At 36.9% G+C, this 17,873-nt stretch overlaps 1 protein-coding gene across 5 annotated transcripts in view; it reads left to right on the top strand.

Annotated features, from left to right (window-relative positions):
• The window catches only part of SNAP91 (synaptosomal-associated protein, 91kDa), a 168,523-nt gene that overhangs the window by 80,124 nt on the left and 70,526 nt on the right, over window positions 1–17,873 (top strand). For all 5 annotated transcript variants that reach the window (XM_010861747.1, XM_010861746.1, XM_010861745.1 and 2 more), the window contains exons 9-11: window positions 4,303–4,373; window positions 9,891–9,918; window positions 15,541–15,650. In XM_010861747.1, the coding sequence (XP_010860049.1) occupies window positions 4,303–4,373; window positions 9,891–9,918; window positions 15,541–15,650 (209 nt within the window). The remainder of the gene's footprint in view (window positions 1–4,302; window positions 4,374–9,890; window positions 9,919–15,540; window positions 15,651–17,873) is intronic.

The raw sequence follows: 17,873 nt of genomic DNA, 5'->3' as shown, positions 1-17,873 counted from the left end.
TCTTTATTAGATAAAGATTTATGAATTTTGTATCACTATAATAAAAAGCAAAAAAATCAGTGTGCTTTCATTTAAAATTAATTACAATAAACATTTTCATTATACAATACAATACAATATAAATACAATAAACATTAAAACTAACCTAGATAAATTATATGTTAACCCCCAAAAAAAGATGGATATTTAACTCAAAGATTAGCTTTTAGAAATGTTGAGTCATCTTTATTTCAACTATATAGACTGTTCTTGCCATGGAACAGAAGTAAAACTAGATATATTGTTTAACAGGCTGGCAGGTAAGAAGAAAATAGGTCCTCAATTGTCTCACTTAGTTTGGGCAGAGTCTGAAGGGAGACAAAGAAAGGTTTAGAAGAATATTTAAATACCTTTTTGTTTGTAAAATTAGAAAATTATTAAAAGAAGATTTATAAACTTGGGTTTAATTTTAATGATATGTAATATTCATTATAATTTATATAATCTCTCAAGTCTAGAGACATAATATTTTATTTAATGATGTCTGTATTGTCATAATTTGAGGAACAGAGCCCCACCCTCATCCTTAAAGAAGATAAATCTTGCTCTGGATCTGGTATTAGTAGAAAGCTGTTCTGATGCAGAGATTCATTAGACACTGGTAACGCTCTCTCCTCTGCTTTTGTTATGACCTTAAGAGTCACATAAACTTTAATATTAGCATTTATTTTAAAATTACCTCCTTATTAAAAAAAATCCTCTACTTCATTTCTCCAATAGATATTTAAATCTCAATTCAAAAGTATTGTGTGCTTCTGAAATTCCTTAACAAGTAACCTAATTGTGGTTTTTGTTGGGATCATGAGCAGCAAAACTAAACACACTCCCTAATTTTTATTTAGAGGTCTCCATCGGTCTTATTGGAGGCTCATCATTGGATGGGGGTTTAGACCCGTTGTGACAATATGGTCTGATACAAGCTGAAAGGTGAGCTATTCTAGGGTTAGTCCTTCAGGTAGGGGTAAACCAAGACTAATCTGGAAATGGGTCAGAAATGCCAACCTGTGTGAAGTCTAAGATCTCTGAGATTAGATTCTGCTCTCTGCCAGCCTTCTCTGTGGCAGCCATGACTACTGAATCTAGCCATGGCAATGAACAAAAATACCCACCAAGGAAGAGGATTAAAGAGGGGAGAGCAGAAGGGCTCCCTATCGACTGGCAGTAGGAAAAGGCTGTTCCTAACTGAGAAAGGATTAGAATTCCTTTTGCAGCAAGATGACACAGAGGAATTGAATGGATATCTTTTAACTTAGAAAATGCACAATAAATACCAGTGTGGCATCTGTAGCCCTTCTTTTTTTTTTAATTTAAATTTATTTATTTTAATTGGAGGTTAATTACTTTACAATATTGTATTGGTTTTGTCATACATCAACATGAATCTGCCACGGTGTACATCTGTAGCCCTTCTTAAGTTGTGCATATAATATCATCATAACAGCATTTTAAATGCTTTATAAATATTGAAGAAAAATATTTTTAATACTCAAAAGTTCAGTACTAGATAAGAAGTGAATGTGATATCAGAACTGAAATATTTCCTCCTCAGCCCTTTCCAATGGTTTCTTAGAGCTAATGATCAAAAATTAGAATGCTCTTTTTGTTGCCTTTTTTTTTTCATTTGGTTTTAATGATGCTTTAGAATCTAAAGCATCTGAGTTGTAGATGCATGGTTCCTTTCAAAATCAGCTATGAATTTTTTTCCAAGAAAAGGATTTTCAAAATATTATTTCCTGTTTGGTGTGTGTGCATGCATGTTCCAAATTTAATATATCTCCATTCATGAAAAACATCTTAGGTTTTAATGTCAGGAATTCTGGTTGATCTAAAAACTACTGGTAAAGAAACGTCTTCTTTTAAAGACTGTACCATTGAATCAGTAACCGTGGTATATCACTGTTATTTATTCGCTTTCACAAGCTGCCTCTTATTCTTTGGGTTGGTGTTTTCATCTGATTGGTCTATTGACTTCGGCATTATTTAAAATAAGCCACTAAGGGTACTGCTAATTATTCTGAAGTTCCTTTTACAACAGCAGAGGCATTGCCAAAATTTTGCCCCTTTGGAAATTTGAGACAATTTTCATTTTTGTCTGCTGCATGGGAGGATGCGCTCAGTGCCATAGATGCACTTGAGAAGGTCAGCATTCCTACACTCAACGAATTTTATTATCACAGTAGTTCCTTTCCCTCTGAAAATATTTGTGTTTATTTCTGTTAGATTTTAAATGTGCTAATAAGAGATATAAATAATAAAGCATCTTTGAACCTCTAAGGTAGAGTGCTGCAAACTTAATTTTATGTGCAGTGCATTGCAGAGTGACACCTCAGAGTCAGTTTTGCCATCTGTGTTTGTCTCAACTATTGTGATTTTTTAACTGCTACTTTGTTTTTAATTTTTTTCTTAAATTATTAAATGAAAAAAATGAAACTGCAAACTATCATCCTAGTTTTTTACATTTTGTTTTAGATAATTAAGAAATTATATAGGAAAAAATAACTACTACTTTTGTTATCAATTTGATGTCAATTTAATGTAGTGTTCTCTATTTTGTAACTATAAATAGTATTTTTTAAACAGATTTAGCACAGAATCACATTTCTTTTATATTGCATTTAATATTCAGAGGACCTAAATCTTTTAAAGTTCTATGCCCAGGCCTCCTAGGTTCCATTATTTTGACAATTGTAATGATTACAATTATGACAATATGGCAGTTTCGAAGTTATCAAGTGTGGATTCATCTAAAAATTGTGAAGCCATTTCTGTCTTTTTTTCAAGGTTACAATACACATTCTGTTTATTAAGTGATCACATCTTAGTAGTTTATAGTTTTGCTGTAGAGCAAAATTTTCTTTATCTCTTGAAAATTCATTTTTTAAAGCTTAGAAGTATACCCTTAGTTTTAGTTTACTGTAATTTGCTAGGTCCACTTTTACCTGAGCTGTATATAAAAATTCTAATTTTATAGTTTTCAAAATTTATTATATCCCCTGGTAATCATTTATTCTATAGACATTAACTTTTTATATAATGCTCATAGAGCTAGCTATCTCTTTGTACCCTACCTTCAGCACTTTGGTCAATTTAATATTTTTATTCACTTACTAATTTGTAAATTTATGTTTGGCTCACTTAGTAGTTTACACTTAAAATAATCATGTAATTACATATATAATAGTCATTATTGTTAAAACAGCTTATGAGCGTGTTAGTAAAATGAAAATGAATATTAAATATCTGAACTTTCAGAATTAAAATATTTCAGTAAGAATTTTATTTTCATTTGTCATTATAGGTACAATGTAAAATGTACAATTGCCTTGAATTCTGTGAGCTATTTCAGCATTTAGCATAGTTACTTTAAAATGCTTCAAAATTAATTTTATATTAATTAAAAAACAGTTATCAAAATTAATTTATAAATGTTATGATAGTCTTTGAATGCCTATGCTGCTGTCAAGGTCTAATTTGAGTTAAGATTTTTCAAGAAAGGTGAAATTAGATTTCTAATACTTGAAGAATAGATGGGGTAGAATATTTATATGAACCTATTATTTCTCTTTTTAATATACAGTAAAATGCCATCACTTTATATTGCCTAAAAATTATGAAAACAAACATTCAGGTACTTCTTACTAAAAGTTGAAAATATGTATTAAATTTGTCAAAATGCAATAGTCTTATTAAAACATTAATAATTTCTAAAGTCCCTATATTATGTATATAAATAGCTCAACAATAAGAAATCTTAATTGTGGTCAACTATTAAAATTATATTTCCCCCCCACAACTTTCACTCTCCCTTTTTTAATAAAGTAATGACTTTCAGTCAAGTGTGGATAAGTGAGATTTTACTGTATTTTCATATTTCTGTACGTTTGTATTTGGGCACTTATATTTTTGATTTGCATGTAAATATCTTTACTTTTTCACTGTGTTCTTACGGAAGTACATTGTGAATTTAATTGTTTACTACATTTAAATAATACCTTTTAAAAAAGTCTATCCAATGTAATTTATACACTGAAACCACACTGTAACACTATTTGTTATGCAGTGAAGTTATGTATATGTAAGATGGGCCTGTTTGAGACTGTGTGAAATTTAAATACTTAAGTACCAAAAGCACCTGGAATGAAATTATCTCCCATATGTATTGGGGTACACAGACCTCCACCATACAAAGTTACAGTGATGTTCCAGTGTGTTTATTTTGAAAGAAAGCAGTACAGACATTTATTTTGTACTTTCTTATTGTAGGCTCCCAGCAGTCTTATGGAGACCCTTGAACAGCATCTAAATACATTAGAAGGAAAGAAACCTGGAAACAAGTACGCATTAGTTGTATATTCTGAATAAGACAGAAAAATACTAGAGTTGTTCTTTATGCAATGAGATTTATCATGGTACTGCAGTTTCATGGTATGCTTTATTGTAATTCTCAGTTCTGTCAAAACTCCCCACCCTTCCCATTAACTGATGATAGCGTGACCCCATATATAGGCGATCTGTGGGCTAATGCAGCAGATTAGTAGGTTTTACCTGTGTTGGCTGAACTTGCTGAATTATTTATTTGCCCTCAGAAGGGATTCACAGTCCTCAGATAAAGGTTTGCTCCTGTCTAAAAGTTGAGGCTGTCAATAGGCACAACTAAGAATGACTCCAATTTCCCAAGCAGCCTTTGAACACTGTTACGTTACCAGCCCCACTGTGGACAAAGCAAAGCCCTCTGGCATCACTTTCTGCACTCTAGATTCTCCCCACATGGACCCTTGGGCGTGGCATGCTGCTGACACTTGACTCAGAGATCTTTTTCTAGACAGAGTAGCAATCGAGCAGCAAGAAGTGCACTTTTAATATATTTTCCATGTTTGTGTTTGGACACTTAGATTTATATACATTTTTCCCGATCACATGCCCAAAATGTCCAGGTTCCATTTTTGTTCTCTCCAGCCAGGGTCATACTTGTCTGTTCACAAGACCTGATCCTTTTCCATTTTAGCACCTTGCTTAGACTGTAATTCTGCTCATCTTGGATGCCTGCCTCTCTTTGTCTCTGTGTGCGGGCATCTTATACATCCCAGGAGGGCCATCTCATGAAGCCTTCCTTAATCATGCACTGCACTGTGTTATGACTTCCCTTCTCCTCTTCCCCTCACCCTCATATGTGGTTTAAATGGATTTTCTGTTTCCTAAGGTCAGAGACTATTTTGTACTTCATTATCTTCATCTAAAAACTTAATGTAGCTCTCTCTACAGAGCCAGTTTGAAATCTGTTTTTGTTGGTGTTCCCAGCTGTATGTTGATTCTGTTTAGACTGACAGCAGAAATTGGCAGAGACAACCCATGAACTGCTCATTGCAGGGCTGTCGGCTGACCATGGATTTTACCTGTGATACAGCTATTAAAATGCATCTCCTTTCTGCTTGTTTCTCTCTGGGCATTCTCCTAGAATCCAGATTGTTGTGTCTCAAAGTCACTTTTTTGCTTGCTGTTTCATTAGCTAAGGGTTATTTGTCATCTATGACAAGTTAGTATAAAAATTATTGCATGTCTTAAATTTTCAATAATAAACAATGATGTGGGACTGTCTCAGGCAGTGATGGCAGAGCTGTTTGGAGTGACGAATGGCAGGACCTCTCAAGGGCTCTGTCAGGGTTGTACTATTGTCCCAGATCTGTCCCCACTTCACTGTTGGCCAAGGATGATCGTACTTTTGCGGGTAAATTGACGTCAACTAAAAAGGCACGAAAGTAGAAAGTCACAAAAGAAGGTGGCCACTTCCAGTAATTGCAGCCCCTTCCCGCACACCATATTAGGGTGTCTAGGAAGCCAGATGAGTTACCTAGGATGTAAACCAAAGGACACAGGAAGCCTGGGCAGTGTCCCTGCTCCTCTGGCCAGTGGATCCGTTTAGATGAGGAAATATGCACATCCCGGAGTGAGAGCCTCTCCCTGGGCAGTGCAGGATGTGCATGGGCGCAAGGCGGATAAACTGGCTTATCTGCCGTCTTTCCCCTTCATGTCCTTACACCTCGCACAGGTCTACCCTTTTCCCTGCTTAAATCTGCCAGGGCAGCGTTCATGTGAAAAGCCATCTCCCAGAGTGAATTTCATCAGCCTAACTTCAGATCTCAAGCTGCCCCCTTGTGGCTGCTACAAACTATTTTTGGGCTATTTAGCTATGGACATTTAGAGTAGTGAAATAAAAACTTAATGGTCTTTTGTGTTAAATTACCTTTGACTGAGCATAGTTTTCCTCTCTCCTTTAAAATCATTTAATGCTTGTCAGATTTATTTTCTGAATTGGTTAAGACCACCTCTGAACTTGTCTTTGCTTATTCCCTATTTTTAAAATAAATGAACTATAGTAGTTAACTATTTATTTCTTTGTGTGTTTGTGCTTACCTGGGAACTTAAGTGAAGGGTGAGTACTGTATTGAGTGACTTTTTTGCATTTGGTTATTACTAAAAATGCAAAAAACACTCTTAAGAGTCCACATTTGGTATTTAGAACATTTGAAACTGATTTCTGCCCATTTTACATATGTGTGTTTTTTCCATTATACTTTTGAATTTGTCTCTCAAGGTGACTGGCATAAATGGTTTTACTTTATTTTGGTGTTAAATCAAGACTAACGAACTCTCTTAGGTAGCTGTACAGATATTCCTCTGAGATTTTAGAAATCAAAGACTTCTTCACTTGTTTAGTAAACAAAAGATTTCCCTGTGGCTCATGGCAGAACTGCCAAAATACAATGTTACAGAGAAAATTAAAGAGGTTTTATTTGTCTTCTAGAAGCAGTATAAAATTATTCTAAGTAGATACTTAAAAGAAGCATTTTCAAATGTCTGCTAAAAAATATGTAGGCCTTTTCTATTTAGTACCTTATATCCATTGACAACTCATTTTTTAAAATTTCTGCAATACTGTGTGATACGCATTTGTACATTATCTGTTTCTGTAATTCCACAGAACAAAAGAGAGAACTTGATTTTGTTTTATACGTGGATTTACTAGGTATTGAGGGTGCAAGAAACCTCAAATTTAGTGTAATTAAAATTATTTGGAAGAGACAGGTTTTTCTCATATGCATTTTGTCTATCTTTCTGGCTAGCATTTATGACCAAAACTGTGTAGGGATTAGTGTTATGAATAAGAAATAAAATTTCTTCTTTTGATAGCTTACCATTAACACATTGGTAGCAAACATTGGCATTTTTATGTGTTCGTCATAAAAACCCATGGTTTGTTTGTGATGTTTTACAGGATTTAGGGTACATTACTATAGGTCATTCATTCTTGTCTTAAATTACATTCATGCCTTATTTTTCCCCCACGTGATTCACTGTGTACTAAATTTCTCTAGCTGAAGTAATTGAAATAAGTACTGAAATAAGTACCAGGCTTTAAGTAATGTCATATTTTATATCTAAAGATAATAGCATTTTCTTTTATAAAGAGCTAACAGCCAGTGGTAGGGTAGGGAATCCGCCAAAGAACAGGTTAAAAGAAGCAGTCCGTGTATTACGTAAGAGAGGAACAAATGTGCTAGGCTCCCCTGTGTTTTTCATCAGGACAGGCTGGAATGTGAAACGCGCACAGACAGACTTGGACCGGAGCCTGAAATCCACCATTAAAGAAGGATGAGGCTTGGGCAAGTTATTTACCTCTTTGAGCCTCAGAGCCCTCAGACTTTAATCAGTGATAAATGATGCTTCTTAAAGCAGTGGCCCCAGTGGGAACACCTCTGGTTCTCCCTTTTTGAGGAAATCATGACGAAACCTGAATCTGGTCCATGGAAACAGAGATCGTACATCCTGACAGTTTAGTTTCATAACAAAATAACTGTTAAGATGTTTGACTAATTTATTCTGCAATGTATTTATCTGATATGAAACAATGAGATTCGCTTCCTTCCAAAAATTTGGCATCTAGTGGCGAAGACAGGCAAATAAGATACAGTGCAATAAGTGGAATGATTGGAGGAGACATACAGTAGATTTTTGCTTAATCCACAGGGTAACTACAAGTATCATTTAGTAATAGCATTCATGAAAGAACTTGGCAAACTGATTCTTGTGCCAGTGATGATATTTTGTACTTAGGTTTGAGCATGATGTTCTTTAACTGTAGGTAGAGAAATTCTGTCATTTTTACTATATCTTTATTTTGCTAGAGCATAGCATATGTCAGAAACTTTTATATATTAGTTTGGGCCTATAGTTCAAAAAGTTCTTGTTCCTTCTCAGTTCTCTTTTCTGCATTAATATTTCTCATTGTGTCATACCACTAAGAATTGATTCATGAAAAGCTCTTGAGAGAGAAACAAATTAATTTCAATTAACTCATTCTTAGAAAGTGACCATATCAGGTGGCTTCTATGTTTCTGTTTTGGCTTTGCAAGGTTAAGACTATTACTTTCTTGAATTTTTATTTAGACCTAACTCCTTTGCTTTTCCACATATTTAAAGAGACGAAATGGTGGGATTGGAGAAATTATTAACCAAAAACTCATTAGGGAATTTTCAACCTTAGTACTAGATTTGTAGGTTCCTAAGTTTCTGAGATACAGAGAACACTGTGATTTATTTATTTATTCCATTTATTTCAGTAGACCCTTAATGAGCAGCATAGATAAACATATATCCTTTTCTCCATAGGGTATGTTACACTGAAGATACCAGCCAAACTAAACATAACCTAATCAAGCATTACCCATAGGCCTCTATCTTCATTATATCACAGAGATCTCCGTGAGAGATCTCTTTATTTCATGTTCATCTTCAGTAAAAACTAAACAGGAAATGGCAGGCATGTGTTTGCAGATGAAATTGAACATAAGAGATATTAAAATGCATCTAAGATGGTTAAATTTCTTTTGCTATATCCAGTAAAACAAAAAATTCATGATACTGTACCAAACTCCAGTTACTAAATTTCTGCCAATTTTATTTTACTCCTGCCACGTGTGCTGTTATCTCTGTAAATAAATAGAAAACTATCCTCTAAGACCCTGATGATAGTCTTCTTACTGAAATCTTTTTTTTTTCCTTCATTATGTTTCCTTACTAATTTATTTTCTGCCAATTCGGGGTAGTAAAATCTAAGCTGTTTAGGCAGTTGTTTCTGAAGCATTTTGCTGGAAATGGTATACAATAATCAGTGCCACCAGTAATCTAACTGAAAACAGAAATGTATTTCATCCTGATTTTCCCAAGCATTGAGCTTACCATTCTTTTCAAGCTCTCAAGTTTTCACAGGATAACAAGAACATTTCTCATAGATAGTTTTCATTACAGCCATGAAAAAAAAAAAAGACAAGCCCTGGGACATGCAAGTTGAGACACATATCAGGCGTGTGTAGGGATTTCTTTTTATTCTAGTGTTCCTTTAATGTATCACAATTTGATTAAATGAATCACAATGTACTTTAACCTTCATGGGTTTTCTACCTTTTAAAAATATTAAACCAGATAGTTTTTAGAAAAATCTATAAAGCATTATTTTTCCCAGGTCTTCTTGGGCAAATTTTTAAAAATTGCAAGTTGAGCAGTTTATTTTTGATGGACATAGGCAATACAGATCAACTCCAGTAGTTAACTGAGTTGCTAGAGATACAAAAAAAAAGATTTTGAATTTAAGAATTTTTAGCACTAGAAATTAAGTGGATGGAAAATATTAGAAGCAGATGTCAGATAAAAATTGTTTTTAGAAAATACTTTATGCATTACTAAAAAAAAGTCTGTGTATAAACAAGTTAATGCTTGACCAAGCATCAGACTTAGATGCTTCTACAAATGTATTCAGGTTTATTTAGTGTTTATTCTTTTTGGTTTCCTTTTAGATCTGGTGCTCCCTCTCCATTAAGTAAGGTAAGTTTGTCTTGTGTTTTGTTTTAACCTTTTTAACAACTTTCGATTCTAGAGTTCAGTGGCAGTAAGTACATTCACATTGTTGGGCAGCGATCACTATTATCCATCTGAAGAACATTTTCTTCCCAAGCTGAAACCCATTACCCTTTAAATACTTCCTCATCATTCCCCACCCTCATCCCCGACACCCCCAGCTCCTGGCAAGGCACCGTTCTACTTTTTGTTGCTATGATTTTGACAACTCTGCTGCTGCTGCTAAGTTGCTTCAGTCGTGTCCGACTCTGTACGATCCCATAGACGGCAGCCCGCCAGGCTCCGCCATCCCCGGGATTCTCCAGGCAAGAACACTGGAGTGGGTTGCCATTTCCTTCTCCAATGCATGAAAGTGAAAGGAAAGTGAAGTCGCTCAGTCGTGTCCGACCCCATGGACTGCAGCCTACCAGGCTCCTCCGTCCACGGGATTCTCCAGGCAAGAGTACCGGAGTGGGGTGCCATTGCCTTCTCCGTTTGACAACTCTAGGTGCCTCAAATAAGTTGAACCTCTCAGTACCTGTTCTTTTGTGACTGGCTTATTTTACTTTGCACAGTATCTTCCATGTTCATCCATGTTGTATTGGGTTGGCCAAAAAGTTCGTTTGGGTTTTCCCTTCAGATCTTAGCATATGTCAGAAATTTCCTTTCTTTTGAAGTCTGAATACTATTCCATTCTATGTATAGACCACATATTGTTCATCCATCCCTCCATAGGTGATCGCTTAGGTCACTTCCACCTTTTGGTTATTGTAAATAATGGTGCCGTGAACGTGGTATTTGTATATCTGTTCAAGTCCCTGTTTGCAGTTCTTTAGAGTCTGCACCCAGAAGTGAAATTGCTGAATCATATGATAATTTTGGAGGAGGGCATGGCAACCCACTCCAGTATTCTTGCCTGGAGAATCCCATGGATGGTGGAGCCTGGTGGGCTACAGTCCATTGGGTCGCAAAAAGTTGGGCTGACTGAGTGACTAACACCTTCACTTTCATGGTAATTTTATTTTGAATTTTTTGAGGAAAGGTAAGGTAATTTTTTTTTTTTTTTGTATTTCCTCTTACATTAGTTTCTCAGTCCAGTATCATATAGCAATGTCTACTTAGCCCTCTATCTGGGCTAAAATTTTTTTTGAGTAGGAGAAATGTTCATACATTTATATTACAACTGAGAACAAATATATCAGTGTAACATCTTACTAGTTTCAAAGGACTTTCAAGAACTCTGAATCATAGCCTGGTGAGATAAATAAAGCACGTGATGTTGTGCCTGCCTTGATGGTGCATGCATGTTAAGTCTCTTCAGTTGTGTCCAACTCTTTACGATATTATGGACGATAGCCCACCAGGCTTCTCTGTCCATGGGATTCTCCAGGCAAGACTACTGGAGTGGGTTACCATGCCCTCCTTCAGGGGATTTTCCCGACCCAGGAATTGAACCTGAGTCTCTTAACGTCTATCTGCACTGATACGTGGGTTCTTTACCACTAGCACCACCTGGGATGGTAAAGAAACCAATCGTCATTGGGTATCCTTCCAAACATGTATTTTAGACAGTATTGTAATAACGGTCATAGCTCCTTCAACTCCCTTTCTCCTTTAGCGTCTTGTGAGGACAAGATTAGGGTTGTCAGTGACAAGAGTGATTTAGTTCTATAGGTCGGTAGTGTAGATTTGCCATTGTATTTTTCAGGCAAAAATGTGATAAATGTGCTCTTTCCTCTTTGCCGAATTTCTGTCATGTAACTAATGTTATTACAGACAAGAAAGATGGCATTATGACTGCACAGGGTACCCCAGACACCCTGTACTCTGTCAGTACATGGCCATCTGCCTAAGAGTTCCTCAGGGAGTGCCATCAGTCAAACAAACAACTGAAGCTCCCTGGTGATCCCGCTACACAGCTGGATTTAAAATCATGTCTGTGAAAGAATTCTGCCACAGGACTGCTGAGTAGAGTGAGGTAAAATTCTGGAATCCTTTAGGATGGTCTGTTTTGGCATTTTGGCCAAATCAAATTTTGACTGTTTTCTTTTTGTAATAACAGGATTATTTTGGTTCTGTTTTCCTCCCTTCCTCATCTCTTCAGAGCTTATTATTACAAGGCAGTTTTTAATAAGCCTTTGGAGACCTTCATTTCTGCATTTTTGTTGGTAGATTCATTGCTGTCAGTACATTCTCCTTGGTATTTCCTAAACATCACTTTCTAAGCTTATTTACATGTGTCTGTTAAAACAAAAACCACAAATTTATTTCAGAGTTGTCAGTATCCACAGGGGACAGCATGCAAATTCATTTTTGTCAGTTGTTTCTATTCCCTTGTAACTCTTTCACATTCCATTTGGAAACTTTGAATTTTTGGTGAAGAACAAAGCTTGAGTTGACCCTTTCTGAGCAATAGTATTCATACTGCTCTTGGGTTTATCTTTTATCTTATTTGGAAGTGCTGAGTGCTTGGCACTTGTATATCTTTGGATTTTGAATTATTAGCTATATTCTTAGTGCCTGTGCCCATACTCAGTCACTCAGTTGTTTCTGACTCTTTGCAACCCTATGGACAGTGCCAGGCTTCCCTGTCCACAGATTATCCTGGCAAGAATACTGGAGTGGGTTGCCATGTCCTCCTCCAGGGGATCTTCCTGACCCAGGGATTGAACCTGCGTCTCTTATGTCTCCTGCGTTGGCAGGTGGATTCTTTACTGAGCCACCTGGGAAGCCCAAGTAAGAATACTGGATCAGGTTGCAATTTTCTCCTCCAGGGGATCTTCCTGGTCCAGGGATCAAACCTGTCTCCTGTGGCCTCCTGCATTTGCAGGCCAGTTCTTTACCACTGAGTCACCTGGGAAGCATATTCTTAGGCAAATAGCTATATGTTGTTCAGTTGCTAAGTGGTGTCCCACTCTTTGCGACGCCATGGACTGCAGCATGCCAGGCTTCCCTGTCCTTCACTATCTTTCAGAGTTTGCTCAAACTTATGTCCATTGAGTTGGTGATGCCATCCAACCATTTCATCCTCTGTTCTCCCCTTTTCCTCCTGACCTCAATCTTTCTCCTCATCTGGGTCTTTCCCAATGAGTCAGTTCTTTGCATCAGGTGGCCAAAGTATTGAAACTTCAGCTTCAGCATCAGTCTTCCCTATGAATATACAGGATTGATTTCCTTTATGAATGACTGGTTTGATCTCCTTGCTGTCCAAGGGACTCTCAAGAGTCTTCTCCAACACCATAGTTTGAAAGCATCAATTCTTTGGCACACAGCCTTCTTTATGGTCCAACTCTTAACATCTGTACATGATTCCTGGAAAAACCATAGCTTTGACTATATGGACCTATTAAACAGATACTATTTAAGTCTGGAAACTCCTATACATTGCTTATCTCCTCAGTCCTTTTTCTTAATTTACTCTTTTTCAAATTTCCCCTACATTTGGTCTGCTTGAAATTAGTGTCCTGTTTTAGCAGTGGCTGATGGCCCTTGCTTGATCTTGGTCTTTGTGCATTTTGCTTGCTGTTATGTCTCATTTCCACTTACAGAACTGAGTATCAGTGGACTGTTTTGAGATGATCCATTTTTCTTTCTCTCGTGAATACAGGCAAATTAAATATACCAAGTAAAAGAAAATAGAATTAGGATAGTTACTGTACAGTTCAGTTCAGTTCAGTTGCTCAGTCGTGTCCAGCTCTTTGCGACCCCATGAATCACAGCACGCCAGGCCTTCCTGTCCATCACCAACTCCCGGAGTTCACTCAGATTCATGTCCATCGAGTCAGTGATGCCATCCAGCCACCTAATCCTCTGTCATCCCGTACTCCTTTTGCCTCCAATCCCTCCCAGCATCAGGGTCTTTTCCAATGAGTCAACTCTTCACATGAGGTGGCCAAAGTATTGGAGTTTCAGCTTCAGCATCAGTCCTTCCAGTGAACACCCAGGACTAATCTCCTTCAGAATGGACTGGTTGGATCTTGCAGTCCAAGGGACTTTCAAGAGTCTTCTCCAACACCACAGTTCAAAAGCATCAATTCTTCGGTGCTCAGCTTTCTTCACAGTCCAACTCTCATATGCATACATGACCACTGGAAAAACCATAGCCTTGACTAGATGGACCTTTGTTGGCAAAGTAATGTCTCTGCTTTTTAATATGCTATCTAGATTGGTCATAACTTTCCTTCCAAGGAGTAAGCGTCTTTTAATTTCATGGCTGCATTCACCATCTGCAGTGATTTTGGAGCCCAGAAAAATAAAGTCTGACACTGTTCCACTGTTTCCCCATCTATTTCCCATGAAGCAATGGGACCAAATGCCATGATCTTAGTTTTCTGAATGTTGAGCTTTAAGCCAGCTTTTTCACTCTCCTGTTTAACCTTCATCAAGAGGCTCTTTAGTTCCTCTTCACTTTCTGCCATAAGGGTGGTGTCATCTGCATATCTGAGGTTATTGATATTTCTCCTGGCAATCTTGATTCCAGCTTGTGCTTCTTCCGGCCCAGTGTTTCTCATGATGTACTCTGCATAGAAGTTAAATAAGCAGGGTGACAATATACAGCCTTGACGTACTCCTTTTCCTATTTGGAACCAGTCTGTTGTTTCATGTCCAGTTCTAACTGTTGCTTCCTGACCTGCATATAGGTTTCTCAAGAGGCAGATCAGGTGGTGTGGTATTCCCATCTCTTTCAGAATTTTCCACAGTTTATTGTGATCCACACTATACAAGAATCTTATTTTTTTTAATAATTAGCTGATTATTAGGTCCTCTTCTTAAACCAGCATAGGACAATAAATGTTGGGTTTTATTTCACTTTTTAAATTTTATCTTTTCACATTAGTGAAGGTCTGTTCTCAAGTTGTCAGTGACTTGAATCTTGTTTGGGGATAGTTCTCTGCTGTTTTTGAACTATTTTTTAAGTTAGATTTCTAGATGTTACAGGCATCTGAGAAGACTTTGCATGAAGTCTGTTTAAGATGCAGAAAAGAATGACCTGGGTTTTAAAGCAGTCATTGCAATTGATTTTTTTTTTTTCATTTTTGCAGGTAGCAAGATCTTTCCCACCAATTTTTTGTTTAGGAAATATGTTTGGCCTTCATTTTATTTTTTTAAATTGAAGTATAGTTGATTTACAATGTGGTAGTAGTTTATGATTGTCAGCAAAGTGATTCAGTTTTATATATGTGTGTTAATTCTTTTTCAGTTTCCTTTTCCATTATAGGTTATTACCAGATGTTAAATGTAGTTCACCATGCTATACATATTCAGTAGGACCTTGTTTGTCTGTTTTACATATAGTAGTGTATATTTGTTAATCCCAAGCTCCTAATTTATAATTTGGCTTCGATTAGAAATATATGCGTAGAAGTCATTGCTGGGTAAGGACAAATACTTTGTCATAATTCTATATAAATTACATATAACTTGTAATATTTGAAACATATTTTGTCCACTATTGATTATTTATTATAATTCTCAATTTGAAATTTTCTTGAGTTTTTTCCTCCCATGAGGAGCTACCAAATGGCATAGGTCTGCAGAGTGGGGGGCCTGTCGCCTTGTGTCATGTAGATTCAGATTTGACCAGAGCGTGCTGTGCCTCTTCCCTTTCAGTCTTCTCCAGCCACAACTGTTACGTCGCCTAATTCTACACCAGCTAAAACTATTGACACATCGCCTCCGGTTGATTTGTTTGCAACTGCATCGGCAGCTGTACCAGTCAGGTTAGTTCATGAGAATGCAGCAAACTGTTTATTAATATTTTGGCTAGGTTTTCATTTTATTTTTATGTATTGAACCCAAATGACTTCACAAAATGAAATGTTATTCTAGTGAATGTATGCTATTTTGGGTTGTTTTCAGGTACATAGAGTTAGTTCTAACCTTATACAGTTATATAAGTTTGTACCTCTCAAGGTGTAAGTAAGACCTAAGCTCTGGGAATTGCCTTGTTCAGATATTTGGGAAAGAAAGTGGAAGAAAGATGCACACGTTTCAGGTTCTTCTGAAGTGGATGATATGGACAGTGTTTTCTGAAATTCATTTCTTCTTTTGTGAAATTTAAAGGCTGTCTTGAAGTGCTATAAAATGAAATGAAGTGAAGTGAAATGCAGTTGTAGGTCGAGTAGGTGGTACATATAGGAACTCAAACTCCACTTGTAGGAAGAAACTGTCAGGATGCTCCTAATTGCTTATATAGCACCTAAAAGTCAGAATACTGGTGAGAAAGATGGGGATGACTGTGTGTTGTATGAAATCTCTGAGGTGCCTAAAAGGAAGCCCCAACTAAGAGAGGCTTCCTCAGGTATTAATTTTAGGTCAACTCTTTGTTTTGGTTCTTTTGCCTTGAGATGATTCTGGTCCCATCTTATAGTATCTGTGACTCTGATTATGAATGCTCTGTACTTGTGGAGACTTGAATTTTGAACTGAGCAATAAATCCACATAACGTATCCATGTAAACTATGCCTGTTGGTCTCCACTCACTTAATTCTAGTTTTATAATCACAGGCTTGGAAAGGCCAAGTCCTTTCTGCCTCTATACCAAGATAAATTGCTTCTTATAAAAGCTTTGATTCAGGTCTTAATAATAAATGTTTCCCTATTCTGGCTCTTAAACCAGTTGTACTTATAAAATAGATATCAAAACTAGGCAAGTTTCAAAGAATATTACTTGCAAATCTAATATGTAAAAAAGATAGGGATTGACTGCTATTTATAAAGAGGGTTGGGGAACCTGGACCCTGATGGCTTAGTACCTGATCTTGCAGCCTTTAAGCCAGTGCTCCTTAAACCTGAATGGACAGTGAACACCTGGGGTCACAGTACAATGAAGACTCTGATATAGTAGATATGGGGTAAGCCTGGGACTTTGCATTTCTAACAAGGTCCCAAGACGCTGTTAGCTTGGAGAGTGTACTTTGAATAGCAAAGCTCTAGGCTCTTCCTTGGAACTTCTGTAGATGAAAGAGCTTTGGAAAGCATAGCCCCATCTGAGTAAGAGTGAAAAAATATGGAATTATTTATGGATGAGGCCTCTTACAGACCAACTTAATATGTTGCAGTTTAATGTAGAAAAAAGATACAATAGTGATTATTCTGGAGAAGGCAATGGCACCCCACTCCAGTACTCTTGCCTGGAAAATCTCATGGACGGAGGAGCCTGGTGGGCTGGTGTCCATGGGGTCGCTAAGAGTAGGACACGACTGAGCGACTTCACTTTCACTTTTCACTTTCATGCGTTGGAGAAGGAAGTGGCAACCCACTCCAGTGTTCTTGCCTGGAGAATCGCAGGGACCGGGGAGCCTGGTGGGCTGCCATCTATGGGGTCGCACAGAGTCGGACATGACTGAAGCGATTTAGCAGCAGCAGCAGCAGCAGTGATTATTCATTTTAGTGTTCTTTGGTTTATAAATAAATTCTTCTTTTCAAGATGAGAATTATTTACCATGACACAAAAAAAAAAATACAAAAAATTTTAGGAAATAGAGAAAAGGAAAAAATTACCAATAATTCTCTTTAATATTTAGAGCATGTTTCCTTTTGTCAGAGTCCTCATAATCAGCATTTCAGATACTACTCAGTAGACATAACATGTTTAAAATTCTCCCTTACTTTGAGGCATTTAGATTTTCCCTTTTCTTTCTGCTCTGTGATTCGCTGAGTAAGCCATTGCTTGAGGTATGATTTAACTTTGTTATTTGTGGAGCAGGAGTTGGCACACAATGACCCATAGATCAGATCTAGCCCACTGTCTTTGTAAATAAATTTTTATTGCAACAGGGCATGTTTGTTTGTTTACACACTGTGTCTTTTTCATGCTGCACTGGCAGAGTCAAGTAGTGACAGAGGCTGTCTAGCCCACAAAACTAAGATGCTTAGCATCTGGCCCTTGACAGAGGTAGTTGGCCAACTCTTGGTATAGAGGAACATATGTTTTACTGCTG

This window comes from Bison bison, unplaced genomic scaffold (genome assembly GCF_000754665.1).
Source record: "Bison bison bison isolate TAMUID 2011002044 unplaced genomic scaffold, Bison_UMD1.0 scf7180017864473, whole genome shotgun sequence".
Lineage (NCBI taxonomy): Eukaryota > Metazoa > Chordata > Mammalia > Artiodactyla > Bovidae > Bison > Bison bison.
This window is presented reverse-complemented; position numbering and strand designations above follow the sequence as displayed.